The sequence below is a fragment of the Rhinichthys klamathensis genome, unplaced genomic scaffold (assembly GCF_029890125.1).
Source record: "Rhinichthys klamathensis goyatoka isolate OS25496 unplaced genomic scaffold, OSU_Roscu_1.1 h1tg000271l_1, whole genome shotgun sequence".
NCBI lineage: Eukaryota > Metazoa > Chordata > Actinopteri > Cypriniformes > Leuciscidae > Rhinichthys > Rhinichthys klamathensis.
In genome coordinates this window covers 1,284,385-1,301,134 of record NW_026606791.1, presented here as the reverse complement: position 1 = coordinate 1,301,134, position 16,750 = coordinate 1,284,385, and the positions used below count along the sequence as shown (strand labels likewise).

Sequence of the window (16,750 nt, the reverse complement as noted above, 5' to 3'; positions counted from 1 at the left end):
TTTATTTATTGAATTAAAAAGTGTCGGGTCAGCGTTCATGAAAAGGGAGGGAATGAGAAAGAGATAGAGAGTGGAAGACATCAGGGATGGGGGGGATTGAAAGTAGTGGGGATGGACAGAAAAAGAGAGAGACAACACAATGAATTTAAGATCGCTGGCGCTTGAATGACTGACTGAGATTTCACTGGCATTACTGGATACAGTATAATGTTCAATCCGATTTATTTGTCATAGTTATATAATGAGTTTAGTGAACTTCAATCGTACCTAAAGAAAGATAAATGTGATACTGTTTTCTCCAATAATGCCAATCTCCACATTAAAAAAGCAGCATGTTGTGCGCATGGGGACGTAACGCTGTGAGGCACTGGGGGAAAGTATGCTCAAATAGCATCTGTTGATCAAACTGATGCATGGCTGGTACACTGTGCTGCTCAACTGCACAGAAAGAGTGACAGGAAGTGAGATAGTCATATTACACCATTCATAATCCCGTTGCCAGCATGTATCGAATCATTAAAGAAAACTGTTTTAGACATAGAACATCAAAATTTTAATACTAATCAATGTGAAAGGAATGAATGGCGTAGACTACCCAGAATAAGATGACAAGCAGAAGCACAAACTGCAGAGAATAAAACAGGCATATTAATTGAAGACTTATCTACATATACACATACTGAGCTAGTCGAAGTTATCTTTACTCACAGTGAAATACAAAGACTGTCTACAGGGCAAGCAAAACAGCACTAAAATAAGTGAGAGGACAATGTTGGGCAAAGTGAAAGTAAACCTAAGAAGTGAAGAGATGGATATGAATAAACACATAGACACAGACGTTCGTTGTTCATAATAACAAATCAGAGTGACACAAGACACAAGAGAACTCACACAACAAGTGAAATGTGAAAACATGCAAATACATGTAAGAATAAAATCAGATTTTAGGAAGAGTAATGCCATGCAACTATGAAGAATGAAAATCAATAAGTTACAATAACCTCATTGACATGCACATGGAATTTGGTCATATACTGAAATCAGATTGGTTAAATGACTATAAAAAATTACTGAACCAGCATATGGACTTTAATCGTAAAATTACATTAAAATAACATTAAAAATTGTCACTGAAAAAAGTAAGGTAAATTAGAATTAAACTAGCTAATGCAAATCTAAAAAAATGTATATCAGTTCAGTTCAGTCCAGTTTAAAATGTAAATATTAAATTACTAAGTCACTAGATTTCCTAAATATAAAATTTATTTGAGATATAACATACATGGATGTATGAACACTTTACTCTCTGTTTAGTAAATCAGTGTTTCTACCTCTTTCTCTACAGCTGTTGGTTTAACACAGTGGGGCCATGATCCGTGCGTGATATAGTTTGTGTGTGTGTGTGTGTGTGTGTGTGTGTGTCCAGTGCCCCTTTAAAATCCACATACACACAATCATGTACTGACCAACACAAACATTTTGACACTATACAGGTACAAATATATGACAACGGACAACATGTAGGTGACACAAGCAACATCAATATAGTGTTATAGGTGAGGGGGGAGGTGAAACGAGGTGGCGTTCGGAAAGAGGTGGGACATCACACATGACGATGCAAAACAGGAGTGAACAGAAAGGAGAGGATGAATTTATTCAATTGAAAGAGACGGGTAAGTTTAACATTACACTTTCTGTGTTCATTTGTGTCATCACATCTATTTGTTTTTGTAAAGTTTAAACTTGTAGATTAGACATTTGAGATGTAAATATGGAAATATTTGACATTGAATGACCGATGTAAACAACAGCACTGGTGTTGTTGGAATATTTGACTTCTGATTGGTGTTCTTTCTTACATGTATCTGCATACTTAATTCTGATTTGTCTTTTTGTTCTTATGTTACTAATCAGTTTTCTTAATCATCATGTACAAACATCTACAAAAAAAAACTCTTGGTTTAAGTATAAACCTAATCAAATAGATTTATTTTGTTACAGGGATGTTTAGATATTTTTAATGTAAAACAAGACAAAAATATTTTTTGCACTATACCTGAAACTTTAAGACTACTGAAAGATATTTCCTTTAGAAAATGCAAATCTGTTTTTTTTTTTCATAATTCATGCCATCTCTTCCTCTCTTTTCTGATTCACTCCATTTTCACGCTCCCTCTTTACCTGTTCGGTGAGGGTCCCGGCTGTGACGGAGGGAGGGGCGGATTGGGAGGGAGGGACACTCGTAGTTCCTTCATAATAATAGGGGTATTCATAATCATCCCGCTCTTCATCAAAGTACTGAGAGACATGGGGGGAGAGAGACGAGGAGTGAAGCCAGAGGAATGCAGGGAAGGAGAGAGAGGGCATGTGAGTGACAGTAAGAGAATGAAGCAAATGACAAGAGTGAACAAAGAAGACTTTGGAAAGAAAACAAATGAGAGAATAATATGAGAGGAGATAAAAGTAATGGATGAGTAAAGTAAGATGTAGGAACTAGAAATGAGGGTCTTAGCAAAGGCCGGATGAAAGCATGATGGTTTATCATTTGTTCATCAGACTCATGGGTTTGAGTAGCAATTACTGCAAAACACAATGAGAACGTCAATGAACGAAAAAAAATGCATTCATCTGAAAAGCTAACATAAGAGAATACTGTAAGAAGAAATAAAGCTATTGTATGCAGTTTCAGCATTTAGAGTGAAATGGTTATTAGAATAAAGCACCTTTGATGACGTGGAAGAGCTGTGGATGTATGAAAATGCATTGTAGGGCAGTGGATATCTGACTCAAATCAGGGGCTCTATATACTGTATGTGTAATATAATACTAATGTGCTATGAAACATAAACAATCTAGATTTGTGTGCATCATTTTCAGAACATGAATAATTAGCTGGCATTCTGATGTGAGTTTTTGCTACATTGTCAAATACAGGTGCAGATTTTGAACGGCATGATTAATGACTTGAATATTTGGTTGCTTTTTTGAAAAAAACTAAAACATTAAGCATACATTTGGGGACTTATACAAATATGATGCATTGACAAGAGTTGCATTAACATACTTTAAACTAACCATCAAAGACTTGCTACTACTGAAACTCCATCTGTATATATCTCACATCAGGACGCTTTACCCCATTTTAAAAATGTGCTGTGGTACTCACGTAGGTGTTTGGGTCCTGGGACTGGACTTTGGGCAGAGGGGAGTCACAGTCAGGGCTGTAGTGCTCGCAGAAGTCAAAGGCGGCCTGAGGGTTGGATGCGATCAGCAGTTGCTGGATCTCACCCTGGAGAGAAGCAAAGAAAAAGAGGCGATGTCAGTTTGCTGTCTGGAACCTGGAGTCAAAATCAGGCCTACTGGGATAGTATGGCATTTAATATGTGCAAGATTCAATAATTGTATGAAATTAAAGGGGACCTATAATGCCCTTTTTTGTTTTTGGTGTCTACTATAATAGGTTTGTTGCAGCTCGTCTCTTCCCAGTCTGTCAGTAACGCTCTGTTTAGTTCCTGTCTCTATGAAGCCCCTCCTTCTGAAAAGAGCAATGTGCTCTGATTGGTCGGCTGGACCTGTGTGTTGTGATTGGTGAACCACTTGTTTTAGAAATGTCAGAACTGTTTAACATGTGATTCACTGAATATGTCATATAAGTATAAAGTCAACATAAAATTACATTTGCAACCCATTTAATGTCCATAATGTGACATATTTTAGAGAAAAATAAAGAAAAAAAGACAGGAACTGCTTAGACTAGTTTTACAAGTTAGTCATCATTTTTTTTCTTCAAGACAGATTTTAAGTCAGTTACATCAAAAGGTACATTGGTCTAATTTGAATCCAAAAAGTAAGACTGATTAGCCTTAACTAGGTGTGTATCAATATATCGTGTCACAATATATCGCAATACAAAAAAATGCAACAATATGGATTATGGATAGTGACAATATGTGTTGTGTATAGTTCACCCAAAATAAAAAATACTGTATGAGAAAAAATGAGTTTTAGTGTCAGTACTACATTAAACTACTGAATATAATGTTGAATATAATGTATAATAATACAATCTGGGAATATTTGTGGGTCCTGATAATGTCAAATAGCTTATGTTACCAGTAAAAAGTGGCCAACATTATTTTAAATATCTAGTCAGTGACAGAGTGCAAGCATATTTGTCTAAAATAATTCTGTATTTTCAGCTTCAGAATCATGAATATTTTTATTCTGGTGTCACCATTGTCCTGTACTTTGGGTTTCCAGCACCAAGTCCAAGCCTATTCATTTACACCAACAATGTAATATCAAATTTAGCATTTTAATCAACTGTACATTTTTTGTTAACCTTTTACCATATGTCTTGAAGTATCGCAATAATATCGCATCGTGAGTTCAATATCGTGATATGTATCGAATCGTGACATGAGGGTATCGTTACACCCCTAGCCCTAACTTATTGCTAGTTGGCAAAACTCCTTTTTAAGACACAGCAGTTATGTTTATGTAACTGGCCCCAGAATGTGCATTAAAATAGTAAATACGGTCTGATTTGATTTCATGGTGACTTTAAACAATTCTTTAGTTGCCTATAATATCACTATAAATTGTAGTTCATTTCGTGCATAAAAAATTGGCTTAATTGTCCTTAATAACTCATTGCACAGGTGTACCAGACCTGGAAGACCTCCTCATCCAGGAGACGGGCTCCAAAGACAGTGATGCCCTTGGTGTCCAAGACTGGGTTGTTGCTACGCGGCAGAGCTTTGGTTATACGATTCTTGCAGTCAAGGATCAGAGTGATGTTCTTCTTCTGCACAGAAATGGCTATGCGGTGCCACCTATAGGATGAGATCAGATCAGATATTGAAGGTTTTAATGAGAATGAACTGGGCAGACAGTCACAAAGGAGATGCTGTATTAGTTTGTGGGTTTGCCACATGCAGAAATATAGACTGTAAGAAACATTTACACGTCGCACAATATCTATAAGATATCTGTAACTATAGACACAGATGGGCTGATGGGGCTCAGCAGGGGTTGGTTACTGACTTGCCGTCAGCCAGGTTGACCCCTTTGAACAGTGGGTAGTCCTCTGGGGCGGGTTTGCGATTCTGGTCCTCATACAGGAAGATGGGTGAGCGTCCCAACTCTAGACCGAGCTGCTGTACACCCTGCTCATTGTAGATGGACAGCAGGAAGGCCTGAAGACCAGCCTTGGCCTTTACCAGAGTCATAATGGAGAAGTTCTCTGGGAAACGTCCTACACGAAAGAAAAAAAAAGTCTGATACATGACGATTTGAGACAATAAAGTAGTTTATTTCAAGCACAGATTCATTTGCAGTCTGGGTGAAACCTATGATTCATGACTCAACTTGCATAAATTGTACTCATTTCATTGACACTAACATTCAGATTTAGCGTTAACTATGCAACCGTCTCATTAGCCACTGAAAAGCACTCATCCTGCTTTAGAGGAGTAATTGCATGTTAGCGTCCCAAATGATTTTCACCCAGACCCACTAATCTTTCTAAGCATGACAAAACAACATCCATATAAAAACTCTTGAAACCAGTCTGAGAATAAATCTGTCACAAAACAATTAAAAAAATATGAATTACAACCCAAATACCCAGCTGAAAAATTATTTCCCACATAATATAATATATAAATATTCTTTCTAAATAATCAAAATATGAAATTCCTAATTATATATACAAACATCTAAAAAGTATGCAGTCTTCAGTTTTTACAAGTCTCAGCACTTTCAAGCCTTTCAATTATGAGCAATCTTTCGCTCAAATCATAGCCTTGTCTTTCTTGGATTCCTTCATATTCCAGACACATGCTGAAATACCACTTTCAGATACATATCATATCACTATAAGATCCTGTTGTTTTTTATATAGATACAACATTACCTTACACAATTGTGTGTCTATGAACCCAGTATTAAAACTATGAGATATTCATAAAGAAATGTACCTGAGAATAGTTGTTTGGTGGGGGCAGAGATCTGGGCTTTCTTATTGATGCGGTAGGCATGATCAGGTGTGCCGGCCCGGCGGGAGGTACAGAAACCCGGAACCTTCTGCACACCTTCGGGGAGGGAGGGCAACTGCAGCACCCGCAAAACATCGATTGGATCTGCAGGAGTGAAAGAGTTTTTAGATTCGAGATTCAAAGAGAACACCAACAGCATACATTCTTTTAGTCTGAGCTTTGCAAATAATACTACTTTATATTTAGACATGCGCTTGTTTCTCCAAAAAATACACAGCTCAAAATATTTCCCATAATGTATTTGGAAAGTGGCGTACAAAACAGATGTTGAATCCTTCAAAATGCCCCACACAGACAGGCTTTGAAATTTGATGTCTGTTTCCATCTTCCTATTGCTCTTGGCAGCTCTGTTGCTCTATATGGGATTCATGTGAATCCCGATGCCATCTGCTCGAACCACAATGTGTACTACATTATTAACTGTCTAAAACTATGTTAAACTCTCTAACAAGACTTAATGCTTTTCCAACACGTATTTGAGGTTAAACATGTTTGGCTCTGTCTCCATACACTCTATCTTGCTCTTGACAAATCCTTTATTTCCTTTCATTTTAGTGCTGGTACTTTCCTCTAAAGCTCTGCCAGTATTTTTGGTCCCTATAACCACACTGACCAAAATATGGTGTGTGTAGTTACCACAATGGGTAGTTATGTCATTTTATATTTACCAACTAGCATATTCATATTATAGACTGAAAATCTACTTATGTAAACTAATTAGAATGTGTGTACACAGTTAGCCATGCAAAGACAGATATTCAGAAGAGGAAAATAGGCTAGAGAGAAGTAGTTGAGATTATTCAATTAAATACTGTGGAAACAGTCTGAAAGAGGTTCAAGAGTGCAGGAATGCCCTATGGGACTTCTAACTAAAATGCAATGCTTCCTTGATTCTCAAAAGGTGAACCTATTTAAATGCTGGGAGAACAAGATGAACAAGTAAGAGAAAGTCTCTGGTCACTGTATCGGTTTCCAGAAGAGACAACATACACAATGTGTGCCACTGTTTGAGAGCTGAACCACAGCACTATATGTCCACTGGGCCTTCTTGGCTAAATCCGATTAAATGAGGGAGAAGCCCAAAAAACATTTCCCAAATACAGGAATAAGTGCAAGTATAAATTAAATAAGACATAAAAGTACTTTAATTACAATAGGTCCAAAATAATAATTTGGATTATATATTGATAAAATATATTAAAATATGATATTACACTCTTAAAAATAAAGGTTACAAAATAGGGGTCATAGAAGAACCATTTTTGGTTCCCAAAAAAACATTTTTGTGAACCGTTCTAAAAAAAAACATTTTTTGAACATATTAATAATCTAAAGAAACCTTTTCCACTATAAAGAAACTTTTGTGGAACAGAATGGTTCTTTATAGACCCAATGACGCCAATAAAGAACCATTATTACGTTAAATTTAACAGAATGATTATTTATCTTACACAAACCTTTCTCAAAGTGACACAGGTGGAATGAGCGGCCAAATCATCTCAAAATAGCCAAATATCAGCTGATTATCACTACTACTAAGCCATATATTTATTACAAAAGACTATTTTTTCTATTGCATCTACCAAACTCCCAGCACTGAATATAGATATAAGAACACAAACAGAAGAGCTTAGCTAGAAGTGTGCTTTGTAGATTGTAAACGTGTCCTTGAATGTCTGAAACCAAGAGTCACTGGATACTCTCGCAAAGCATTCACAAACAAACAAACACTGTATGCTCACACAGATTGCAAACACACACATGGAGACAATGGCTTTCAATGAACAAGACCCAGTACAAACATTCCAAACGGTAACCCAGTGCCAGTCAAGGTGACCCAAACATTTCTAAACAAACTTCCATCAGAGCTCTGTCATGACCATGCAATGTATGTGAGAGAACATTCCAGAAGATCCAAGAATCGGGTCCTCTTCCTCTTTTTTTTTTTTTTTGACCCTGTACTGTCTTCTGGCTCTCCTTCTTGTTAGCTTCAAATAACTGTGCTAAATACCAGCAAGACATACCACCTGACACCTTGACCTTTCAACTCTCACCTTTACTGTCGCACAAAGATGCCCTTGTTTTGAGTGAGATGGACAATTTAAAGCAGCACAGAATGAAGTGGAGGATGAAGAAGGTTCAACATTTTTGAAAGGTTTAAGGAGGAGACACTTCTGAATGTATCAAACTACTGCAACAACTGTGACAACAAACCGCAAAGAAATTCACCTTCAAAAGATGCAAAAGACATGAAGATTAATCCATCATGTCGTCTGAATCTGTCTCGTTTTCTCTTCCCGCCAACCGCAATAGTTAGGCGTGCATGTACAGGCCTGTCTAGAGGTTATAATTTAGATCATGGCTCTCTATATTTATGATTTATTTATAATACACAGACAACTATGCCATCCTACCAACTCCTGGCATAATATGGGGTTACAGAGACATATATATCACACGAGCATTTAATGATCACAGATTGCCAAGTGTGTTATTGTGGTTGATTTTTCTTGATCTTTATGAAAGGTTTTAAAAAAAGCCTGAAACAAGTGCATTAGCCTGCTCAAATCGAAACTCAAATTACTGATAAATGTAGTGCTTTATATGGCATAAACCATATGATATTTTTAAGACGATTAGAGAACAAACAAACAGTAAGAAACCTCTTAACAACAGGCCGTTATATTTTTGTTGACTATATAATGTGTCTATTCAATTGTGGTGTATGTAGAAAGCATTTCAATTCAATAAAAAAAAATGCATATGGCCATATTTTCAAAAGATTCTTTGCTATTTAATTTGATAAATGTTATTCTCATGCCCTAGAGATGGAGGGCCCCTTGGAAGTCTGGTAAGAACTGCATTAGAACATAAACTGCCTTCAACAAAGGCCATAAATTGCTTATACATTCTAAGTCTGAGTCTGTGTGGTTCATGAGTCAGTGTGGACGCCTCTGCTTGGCACTGCCAGGATGGATAAACTGACCACACGGCCACTATATTAAACATCATGTAAACTAGAAAAGATTGAGCTTCCCACAGCTACTGTATACACCCTTCACTGTAAACCAATGCATTTACTACCCAGAGAAAATGAATAAACTTTACTAGGAAATATCCTAAGAATTACTCAGACTAAGGTAATATGGTTATAGCGAAGTTTTGCAAACTTTTTGAATTAGTCTAAAAAAGTCATTATTGACAATTAGTTTGGTCATCTTTATAATCTTTTGTGATCCTAACTAAGCACACAAGTGTGAAAACAGACAACTTTCATCAACTTCAAACTGATGCAACCATAAATCAAGCGCAACTACTGTCTGTGAGACATAGAAAAGTTGAAATTCCCTTTAATAAAAAAGCCAGACTAAAGGATGAGGGTGCTTATTATGTGCTCAGTGAGTCTTTTAGATGTGGGGCTGTTGAGTTAAAAGCTTGAGCATGTGTTGGGCCCTCTTGTGGTGAGTCGTCTGCATTCCAAAAAAGACCATTTTAAACTAACCTTGAAATACAGAAATTTTGATAGGATATAAAACCTGCTGCAATAATCCTGGTAAATACATTTTAATTGGATGTTTTCAAACCAGAATAACTATCTGCATAATACAACGAAACATGTCTGCAAAGCCGATCATGTGATCTAATTAAGGTATTAATGGCCGCTCAAATCATAATGGCAACTTTCTATGACCTCCTACGAGCCAAAAAAGAACCCTTGTTTGGACTGAACCTAGAAGACATGATGACTAACTATCTCTTTGAAACATACCACAAAGCGGCGCTTCTTTAACCAGAGGAACTGTATTGTTGTCAACAGAGCATTTGTGGAAGTGTGAGGCTTCTGAGGCCTTGTTGTGGTTAAAGTGTGGAACGGATCTTACAGCTAGATGACTAGGGTTAGTTTTTTTTTGTCGGTTATGGGAAAATAATAATTAATAAATAAATGTACAGGGTGAAAAGCATAAGTCTGATCACCTAACAGCACAGCTCACCACAATTCATTTGAGGTATCATTCATGCACAAACAATACAGGACAAGTTATTAGTTTAATACCAAGTATGCACAATGGTAACAGTGACCCTTTTGTGCCCTTTCCATACATAAATAACAAATTCAACAAATCTAATAAGGGTTCTGAAGAGGACACATTAAACTTTGTCCTTCATATTCCAAATTTACTTCAGGACAAGGTTAAGTTAGTGAGGGGGAAGATTAGGATTGTAAGTAACGTTCATTTCACGAAACTGTCAGGAATGACGGACACACCCGTGAGGACAGTCTTTTCTCACGTGCTACGAATATACACACGAATATTTCCTTCACACACAGTGGCTCCATTCAGTCCTCAGCACTGCATTTGGTTGAGGGTGTTTTGGTTAACAGAAGCGAGACAGACTGTTCTTTGAGAGTGCTGCCTTTGAAATGAGGTTGAAGGAACATCCATGTTAAAAAAATATTCCCCACCTAAAAATCACGGCGCTCTCAAAAGTCTGTCTGCTGTCCAAAATTCAACATTATGGAACAATGTTGAACGCTTGAGGACACTAGCAGAAATAGATGGACTTGGACATAAAAGTAAATCCTAAATAGTGCCTTTGGTTTACTATTTTGGGGCTCACCATTTTGAACATCACTTGGTTTCTTACAGGCAATTTTTAAATCACATTTGATTCATCAACCAGAAACAGAAGACTGAGGAATATTATATTCAGTACAACTTTCACTGGCCTAAAACTGGCATACTGTGGAAAATTCTTCAGGTGTAACAGATGTGTGCGTTTACACAAATATCACTGAGCTCACACACCCAGACACTAACTCATTCACTACATCTCTCTGAACCACAGGGCAGAATAATAACCCACTCATGCGAGGCACAAATATTCAGACTTCCTCCAAATACACAAGGGAAGAAACGGGGAGAAAAAGTGCGATCAAATCAGCAATCTGGAATTACATCCATGCCTGAGGGACGTTAGGTGCCCGCGCGCCATATCATTCAATGTTTTGTTATTGACGTTTTTTTGTAATTCAAATATACTCACATTAAATCTGAATCAACTCTGTACTCATTTCGGTATTAAAAAAAACATTATATCTGATTATGTCTACTGCTACTTACTGTACAAAAAACGTCTTTGGAAACAGCAGGATCTCGAGCGCCACTCACCCAGTAGTGGTTGACACTATGAAGCGCAGTTTTTCATTATTGTTTAACAGCTAAGCTATTTGTATAAAATGAATATTAATCTATTAATGTGCATCTGGTCGGGTGTTGTAAATGAAATAAATAAATAAATAAATAAAAAGGGGGATCTTTTTATAATTAAATAAAATAAAAGTAGCATACACAGTGCGGAACAGGTGTCAAATAGTTGCCTACATTTAAGCTAAAATGTTTAACAAACTCGACAGGATATTAGGACACCGTCGCAAACGTCTTGGAACAACTTGAAGAGGTCACTTAATAAAAATAATCAATTAACTTGAAATATTTGATTTGAGAAATTATTTTAAAGAGACCCCAAAGAGACAGAATAAAGTGAATATTCAGAATATATACTATTCAGAAATAGGCTATTTGATACATTCAGAAATGTTCTGAATGCCGAGGAGCATCCCAAGGGACCGCAATTAGCCTAATAAAATTATTATTATTAATCATTATAATAATAATAATATATTAAAATATATATATATAAAAAAAATATCGTTTGACATTCACGGGTAACTACGATTAGGCTACACGATGTATTCATTGTTTGCACAAACAACAACAAACGACGCCTCAAGGTGCTGCGCGCTGAAATGAAGTTCGAAGCAAGAGGTGAAACCCTGTCAGTGAAGCACCGTCCTATCCTCTGCCCCCGCCGGGATGCCACACTACAGGTGTGCCAACGAGGCCTGGAGCAACTCATGGGCCTATACTTGTGTGTATATTTCAGCTCTTGACAAATTCTGTCAAGATAAACGAATGATGTTACCTGAAGGGACACGAACCAACGAAACCTACCAATGTGAGCTCACCAAAAGTGAACAACATCCACAAGGATATAGCTAGACTATCAACAAAATTAAACGTAGGCTACAACATAACTGAGAACTGAACCACCTAAAGATACTTTATAAAAACATAGAAGCATCAACAGCTAGTCACCTAATCTCACCGTTTAGCACATGGTGCGTAAAAGCGCATCAACGCCAAATGCTGTATTGAGGTGTACATAAATCATGTCAAATCCCATAAACATCCCAAAAAGCAAAACGCTCACCTGCTTGTGCCAGAGTAAGGCACAGGAGGAGCACGAACGAAGTCTCCATGCACCACGGCCTCCGCTTCTTCCGAATATCCATAGTTCCCAAGTTTTTTGACCGGTTTGGTTGGACTACAAGGCAGGACAATTTCAAAATTAGCTTTTCGTTCTTTCTCTCTCAGTAACTGTTTTTTTAGGGAGCCTGTAAGGAACTTGGTGCGCCTTAAGAGACGCACACCCACCTTGTACTTCAATAAGTTATCTGTGTTATGTACAAAACTTAAATATAAAGAAGGGAACGGGTAATAAATATGCAGTTTTACAGCTTGAAACCCCTAATGTTAGAGCCCCATTGAGTCCGAGTGAACAGAAAAGCGGAGAGAGCAGAGAGAGACTTCAAATCACTCTCTCTCAATCTCTCTCTTTCTCTCTCCCTCTTCTTACTTTCTCCCACGAAATGCGAGGGAGCGTGTGTGTGTGTGTGTGGAGAGAGAGAGAGAGAGTGAATGAGAGGGTAGAGAGTAAAAAGAGAGGGAGGGAAAGTCATGCATACGGGCTTCTGCGGCTTTCTACACGATCGTTAGGCTACTTGTCGACAGACGTGCATTTCAAGAAATCATCAAGGATCTATATGGCCCAAAATATCTGCATTCATCAAATGAGTTGTTTTATGTTGACGTACCAGCGATTGGCATGTAGATCAGTAATTTTATTTCTCTCTATTTATTTCTGTTAGACAGCTGAACCATGTAGAACCGATGGGTCCGTAGGCATGAAGAATTTCGGCAGCCAATCAGATCCTTATCCGCTCGTGACGTCACACACCCTTTGTCTTTCCTGCCCTTTTCATGGCTAGTCGGTTAGTCAAATGACCACGCACGCAGGTACGAAACGAAATGAACGTTTAGCCCTGTCAGCAAAACTTTTTTTTCAGTTAGTCATAGGCAATTATTGAAAAAATGTTTATTGTATGCAAATTATGAATGCCTTTCAGTCCTTCTACTTGTAATTTATGGCGCGCAATTTGGTTCGTCTCGTCAACGTGGAACAAAAAGCAGATTTTTGTAATAGCCTACATGTATGATGTGAAAATCTATAATAAAGTGATATCACAGTTGTTTTGCCGACGTACTGTCCCATTCTGATTAGTTGTTTTATTCAAATTCATTCCACTTTTTCACAGCCTCAGTGTCAAAGGTGGCTCAATTTACAAGAATTTATAGTAACTATAGTATAGTATTTTGATTTAGCTTTAAATAGTTCATAAAAGTAGGCCTATATACAGTAATAGAAGTAGCTAACCCTTAAGATTATACTTTAGTGACAAGAGCCAGAAAGAAATGAGTGTAATCATATGCTCTCTCTCTCTCAAGAAACTCATGTTGATGTTTCTCCGTTTTCTCTCTTACTGCCTCCTATAGATGCAGTAAACTGCAGTTCTTCAAATTAAGGGAGAAAAAAGGAAAACCAGTTATTTATTTAGGTTACGCCTGTGGTCTGTCCAAAGATTTTTATAAGCGCTTTTGCTTTTAAAGAAACAACCCATATATATATATATATATATATATATATATATATATATATATATGAGTTTGAGGTTCCTCAAATGGATAGAAAACATTTTTTGAATGGTTGCCATTGATTGGTAATAAAATACCATACTGTCAGCAGCCACTAATCACAATATGACCTGCACTTTGTTCTTTTATGAATATTAAAACTCCTAGCAACACTATTAAGAGCTGACGAGAGCTTTTCCCCTGCAGGGATATTCTAATTTTCAGTGTAAAAAAAAAGTGATTCAAATCAGTGCTTCTTATTTCCTGTGGCCCATTATGGTCTAAGGGAGACAATCCGTAAACAATCATGGCATGTGTTTTTGTAAGGCCGTTTTTGTCTGGCTGGTGCACTCTAGCGTTTCTATAATAAAACAGTATAATCATATGCTTTACATCTGTGGTGTTCCCATTGACACAGAGAGGCCTAAGGAGAATGTGAGAAAGAATAACGGTATTTTTAAAAATGTGAGAAAAGATTACTACTTACTACTGAAGATTACACGCACTGTCCAGCCAAAAAAAAAAAAAAAAAAAAATCGTTGTTTGGATTTAAATAGGAAAATACTTAAGAGTCTATGATTGGATCATCGTTGCTGTGATTTTTATGTTAGCATGCTATATGTTTTGCAACAGTTCTTTTAACACTAATTGATGGAGTGTGTGTGTAGCTTTTCCATGGAAGACACATCATGGCCATATTCCAGGATGACAATATGTAGATTCACCAGGCTCAAATTGTGAAAGAATGGTTGGCAGGGAGCATGAAGAATAATTTTGACATGAATTTGCACCTCTGAATCCAGACCTTAAATCCATCAAAAGTCTTTGGGATGTGCTGGAGAAGACTTTACAGAGTGCTGGACTCTTGCATTGTCAATACAAGATCTTGACCAAAAATGTATGCACCTCTTGATGGAAATAAATGTTGTTATTTCCATCAAGAGGTGCATACATTTTTGGTGCATCAATTTATATACACACAAATACAATAAATAACAAAAATAAAACAAATAATAAATAGAAAAGCCCACTGTCTTATTCCAGGTTTCGAATAGCAAATCAGAGCACTTTTATAAAGTGCTATAATCTTCTAAATTATTGCTTTTTTCCCCCAAATTAGCGCTGATGCTAAACTTAACTGCTAGGGAGGATAAAATGAGCAGTTTGTTGTTCATAAATACAGTTTTATCATAAACAGCATTTAAAAAAAGAAAATCTCTAAACTGTCAAATATCTAAATGCAACTAAAACAATTGAATTAAAATGCCGCCCACTCAGTCTGTCTGAAACCATGGTTGAGGATGTGAACATTAAGACATTGAGAAGTTGACGTACAGGTGAACACGGACCTTGAGAAGATTTAAAAATACAGCTGGGGGTTGAAATGGCCTGAGACCAGTTTACATCCAGAACAACACTGAAGCGCAACTTCAGCTCAAACACTGCAAAGTACCTTGAGAACATTCACATAAATAGACGACTGACATAATGTCTTGGCACGCGTACAAACCATGTACAAGGCAAAACCGATAAATCTTATTATTAGAAAGAAAAAGGTAAAAAGCCACTCGGACTTTGACAGAGAAATCCTCAAGACAGATGTTTTCCACCTTGAGTCAGTTCAGCTGTTCAGATTAATACAGCCTACTAATTTGTCCAGTAATTTCAGGGTTTGACGATAGGCCACTGACCATGCGGTTGTGTAGGTTTTGGTTGGCCACCCATGCTAACAGATTTTATGACAACATCTTGAGCGAGCAAATTAAATTCGCTGCGAGTGTGAGAAAATGAATTATCTGCCGATAGGGCTACATGCTGGGCACAAACCAGTTCAATGGGGGGCACGCGAAAGCAAAGCTCAAGTTTTCCTTGGAGACAGACACGGCAAGTGCTTGCGGACAGCCTGGTTATTTCCAAAATGGGGACCTTGTAATTACAATAAAGCGACCAGATTATATTGCAGACTTCCTTAAAAAGTCTGTATTTTACTGGGCAGGGCTGCAAACCACGCACACACACCCTAGCCCACTACAACACACCAAAATAGATCGGAGAAGGGGGAAGGAAATAGATTGGCATGTGTATATTTGTGTGTGTGTGTGTGTGTGTGTTTGTGAGGAAATGGACTGGGTTGGTAGAGGGTTACAGCAGGAGCATTGAAAATAATTGGCTATGTATGTACCTCTGTATTATGCTATACAGAGATCCCAGTAAGAGACCCAGATATAAGAGCACAAAATGAGAGAGAGAGCTAGAGAGAATGGATCAGTGATTTTGGAAACCGGCCTCATGTACGCCCCAGATCAGGCTGTGAAATGGGAAGGGTGAGACTGAAGAAAGCAAACGTTTGCTAGCTTAATGTTTGCTGTGCCAGCTTGTATATGAGAGCTGCACATGGCTATCAAACCATCAGGTATGCTAGTAAGAGTTTAAAGCACCAACAAATAAATGTTTGTTTGCTTGTTGCACAGATTATTATAGTATGTGCGAACACGTGAACACTCACGTAAGCTCTCGGTTTGACTCATTTTTCTGATTTTCTAAATGTGGCTGCCTGAAAGCGCCTCAGATCATTTAGCACAATTATGCGTCATTAAGCAAATTTTCTTCAACAACTTCAATCGTCACAGTAATGGGGACTATTAAACAATATTAAATGGCTACTTACAGAAGTATAGAAGAATGGAACATACATTGAGAGTTCATGTAATGGAAATTCCAGAATAGAAATGCTATAGTTTCTCCTAAAAAAAACTTTGTTCACCTCAGATTTTCTTCTTGAGAAAAAGACCCGTCTTCTCTAGAGTTTCAAAAGAGATCTTACAAGTTTGCCAAAATACTAATATTGCAAAGCCTGCAACCAAGAGTCAGAGATCT

General features: G+C 37.3%; 1 protein-coding gene across 7 annotated transcripts in view; it reads right to left on the bottom strand.

Moving 5' to 3' along the window:
• The window catches only part of col11a2 (collagen, type XI, alpha 2), a 34,781-nt gene extending 21,975 nt beyond the window's left edge, over positions 1-12,806 (bottom strand). For 3 of the 7 annotated variants that reach the window (XM_056268309.1, XM_056268310.1, XM_056268311.1), the window contains exons 1-5: positions 12,333-12,806; positions 5,982-6,143; positions 5,047-5,257; positions 4,673-4,835; positions 3,167-3,289 (exon numbers count right to left, since the gene is read on the bottom strand). In XM_056268309.1, coding sequence (XP_056124284.1) covers positions 3,167-3,289; positions 4,673-4,835; positions 5,047-5,257; positions 5,982-6,143; positions 12,333-12,414 — 741 coding nt within the window. In that variant the 5' untranslated portion in view covers positions 12,415-12,806. Of the gene's footprint in view, positions 1-2,181; positions 2,299-3,166; positions 3,290-4,672; positions 4,836-5,046; positions 5,258-5,981; positions 6,144-12,332 lie in introns of all 7 variants that reach the window. The other 4 variants (XM_056268314.1, XM_056268315.1, XM_056268312.1 and 1 more) reach the window with 3 other exon arrangements.
• Positions 12,807-16,750: the final 3,944 nt, after the last annotated feature.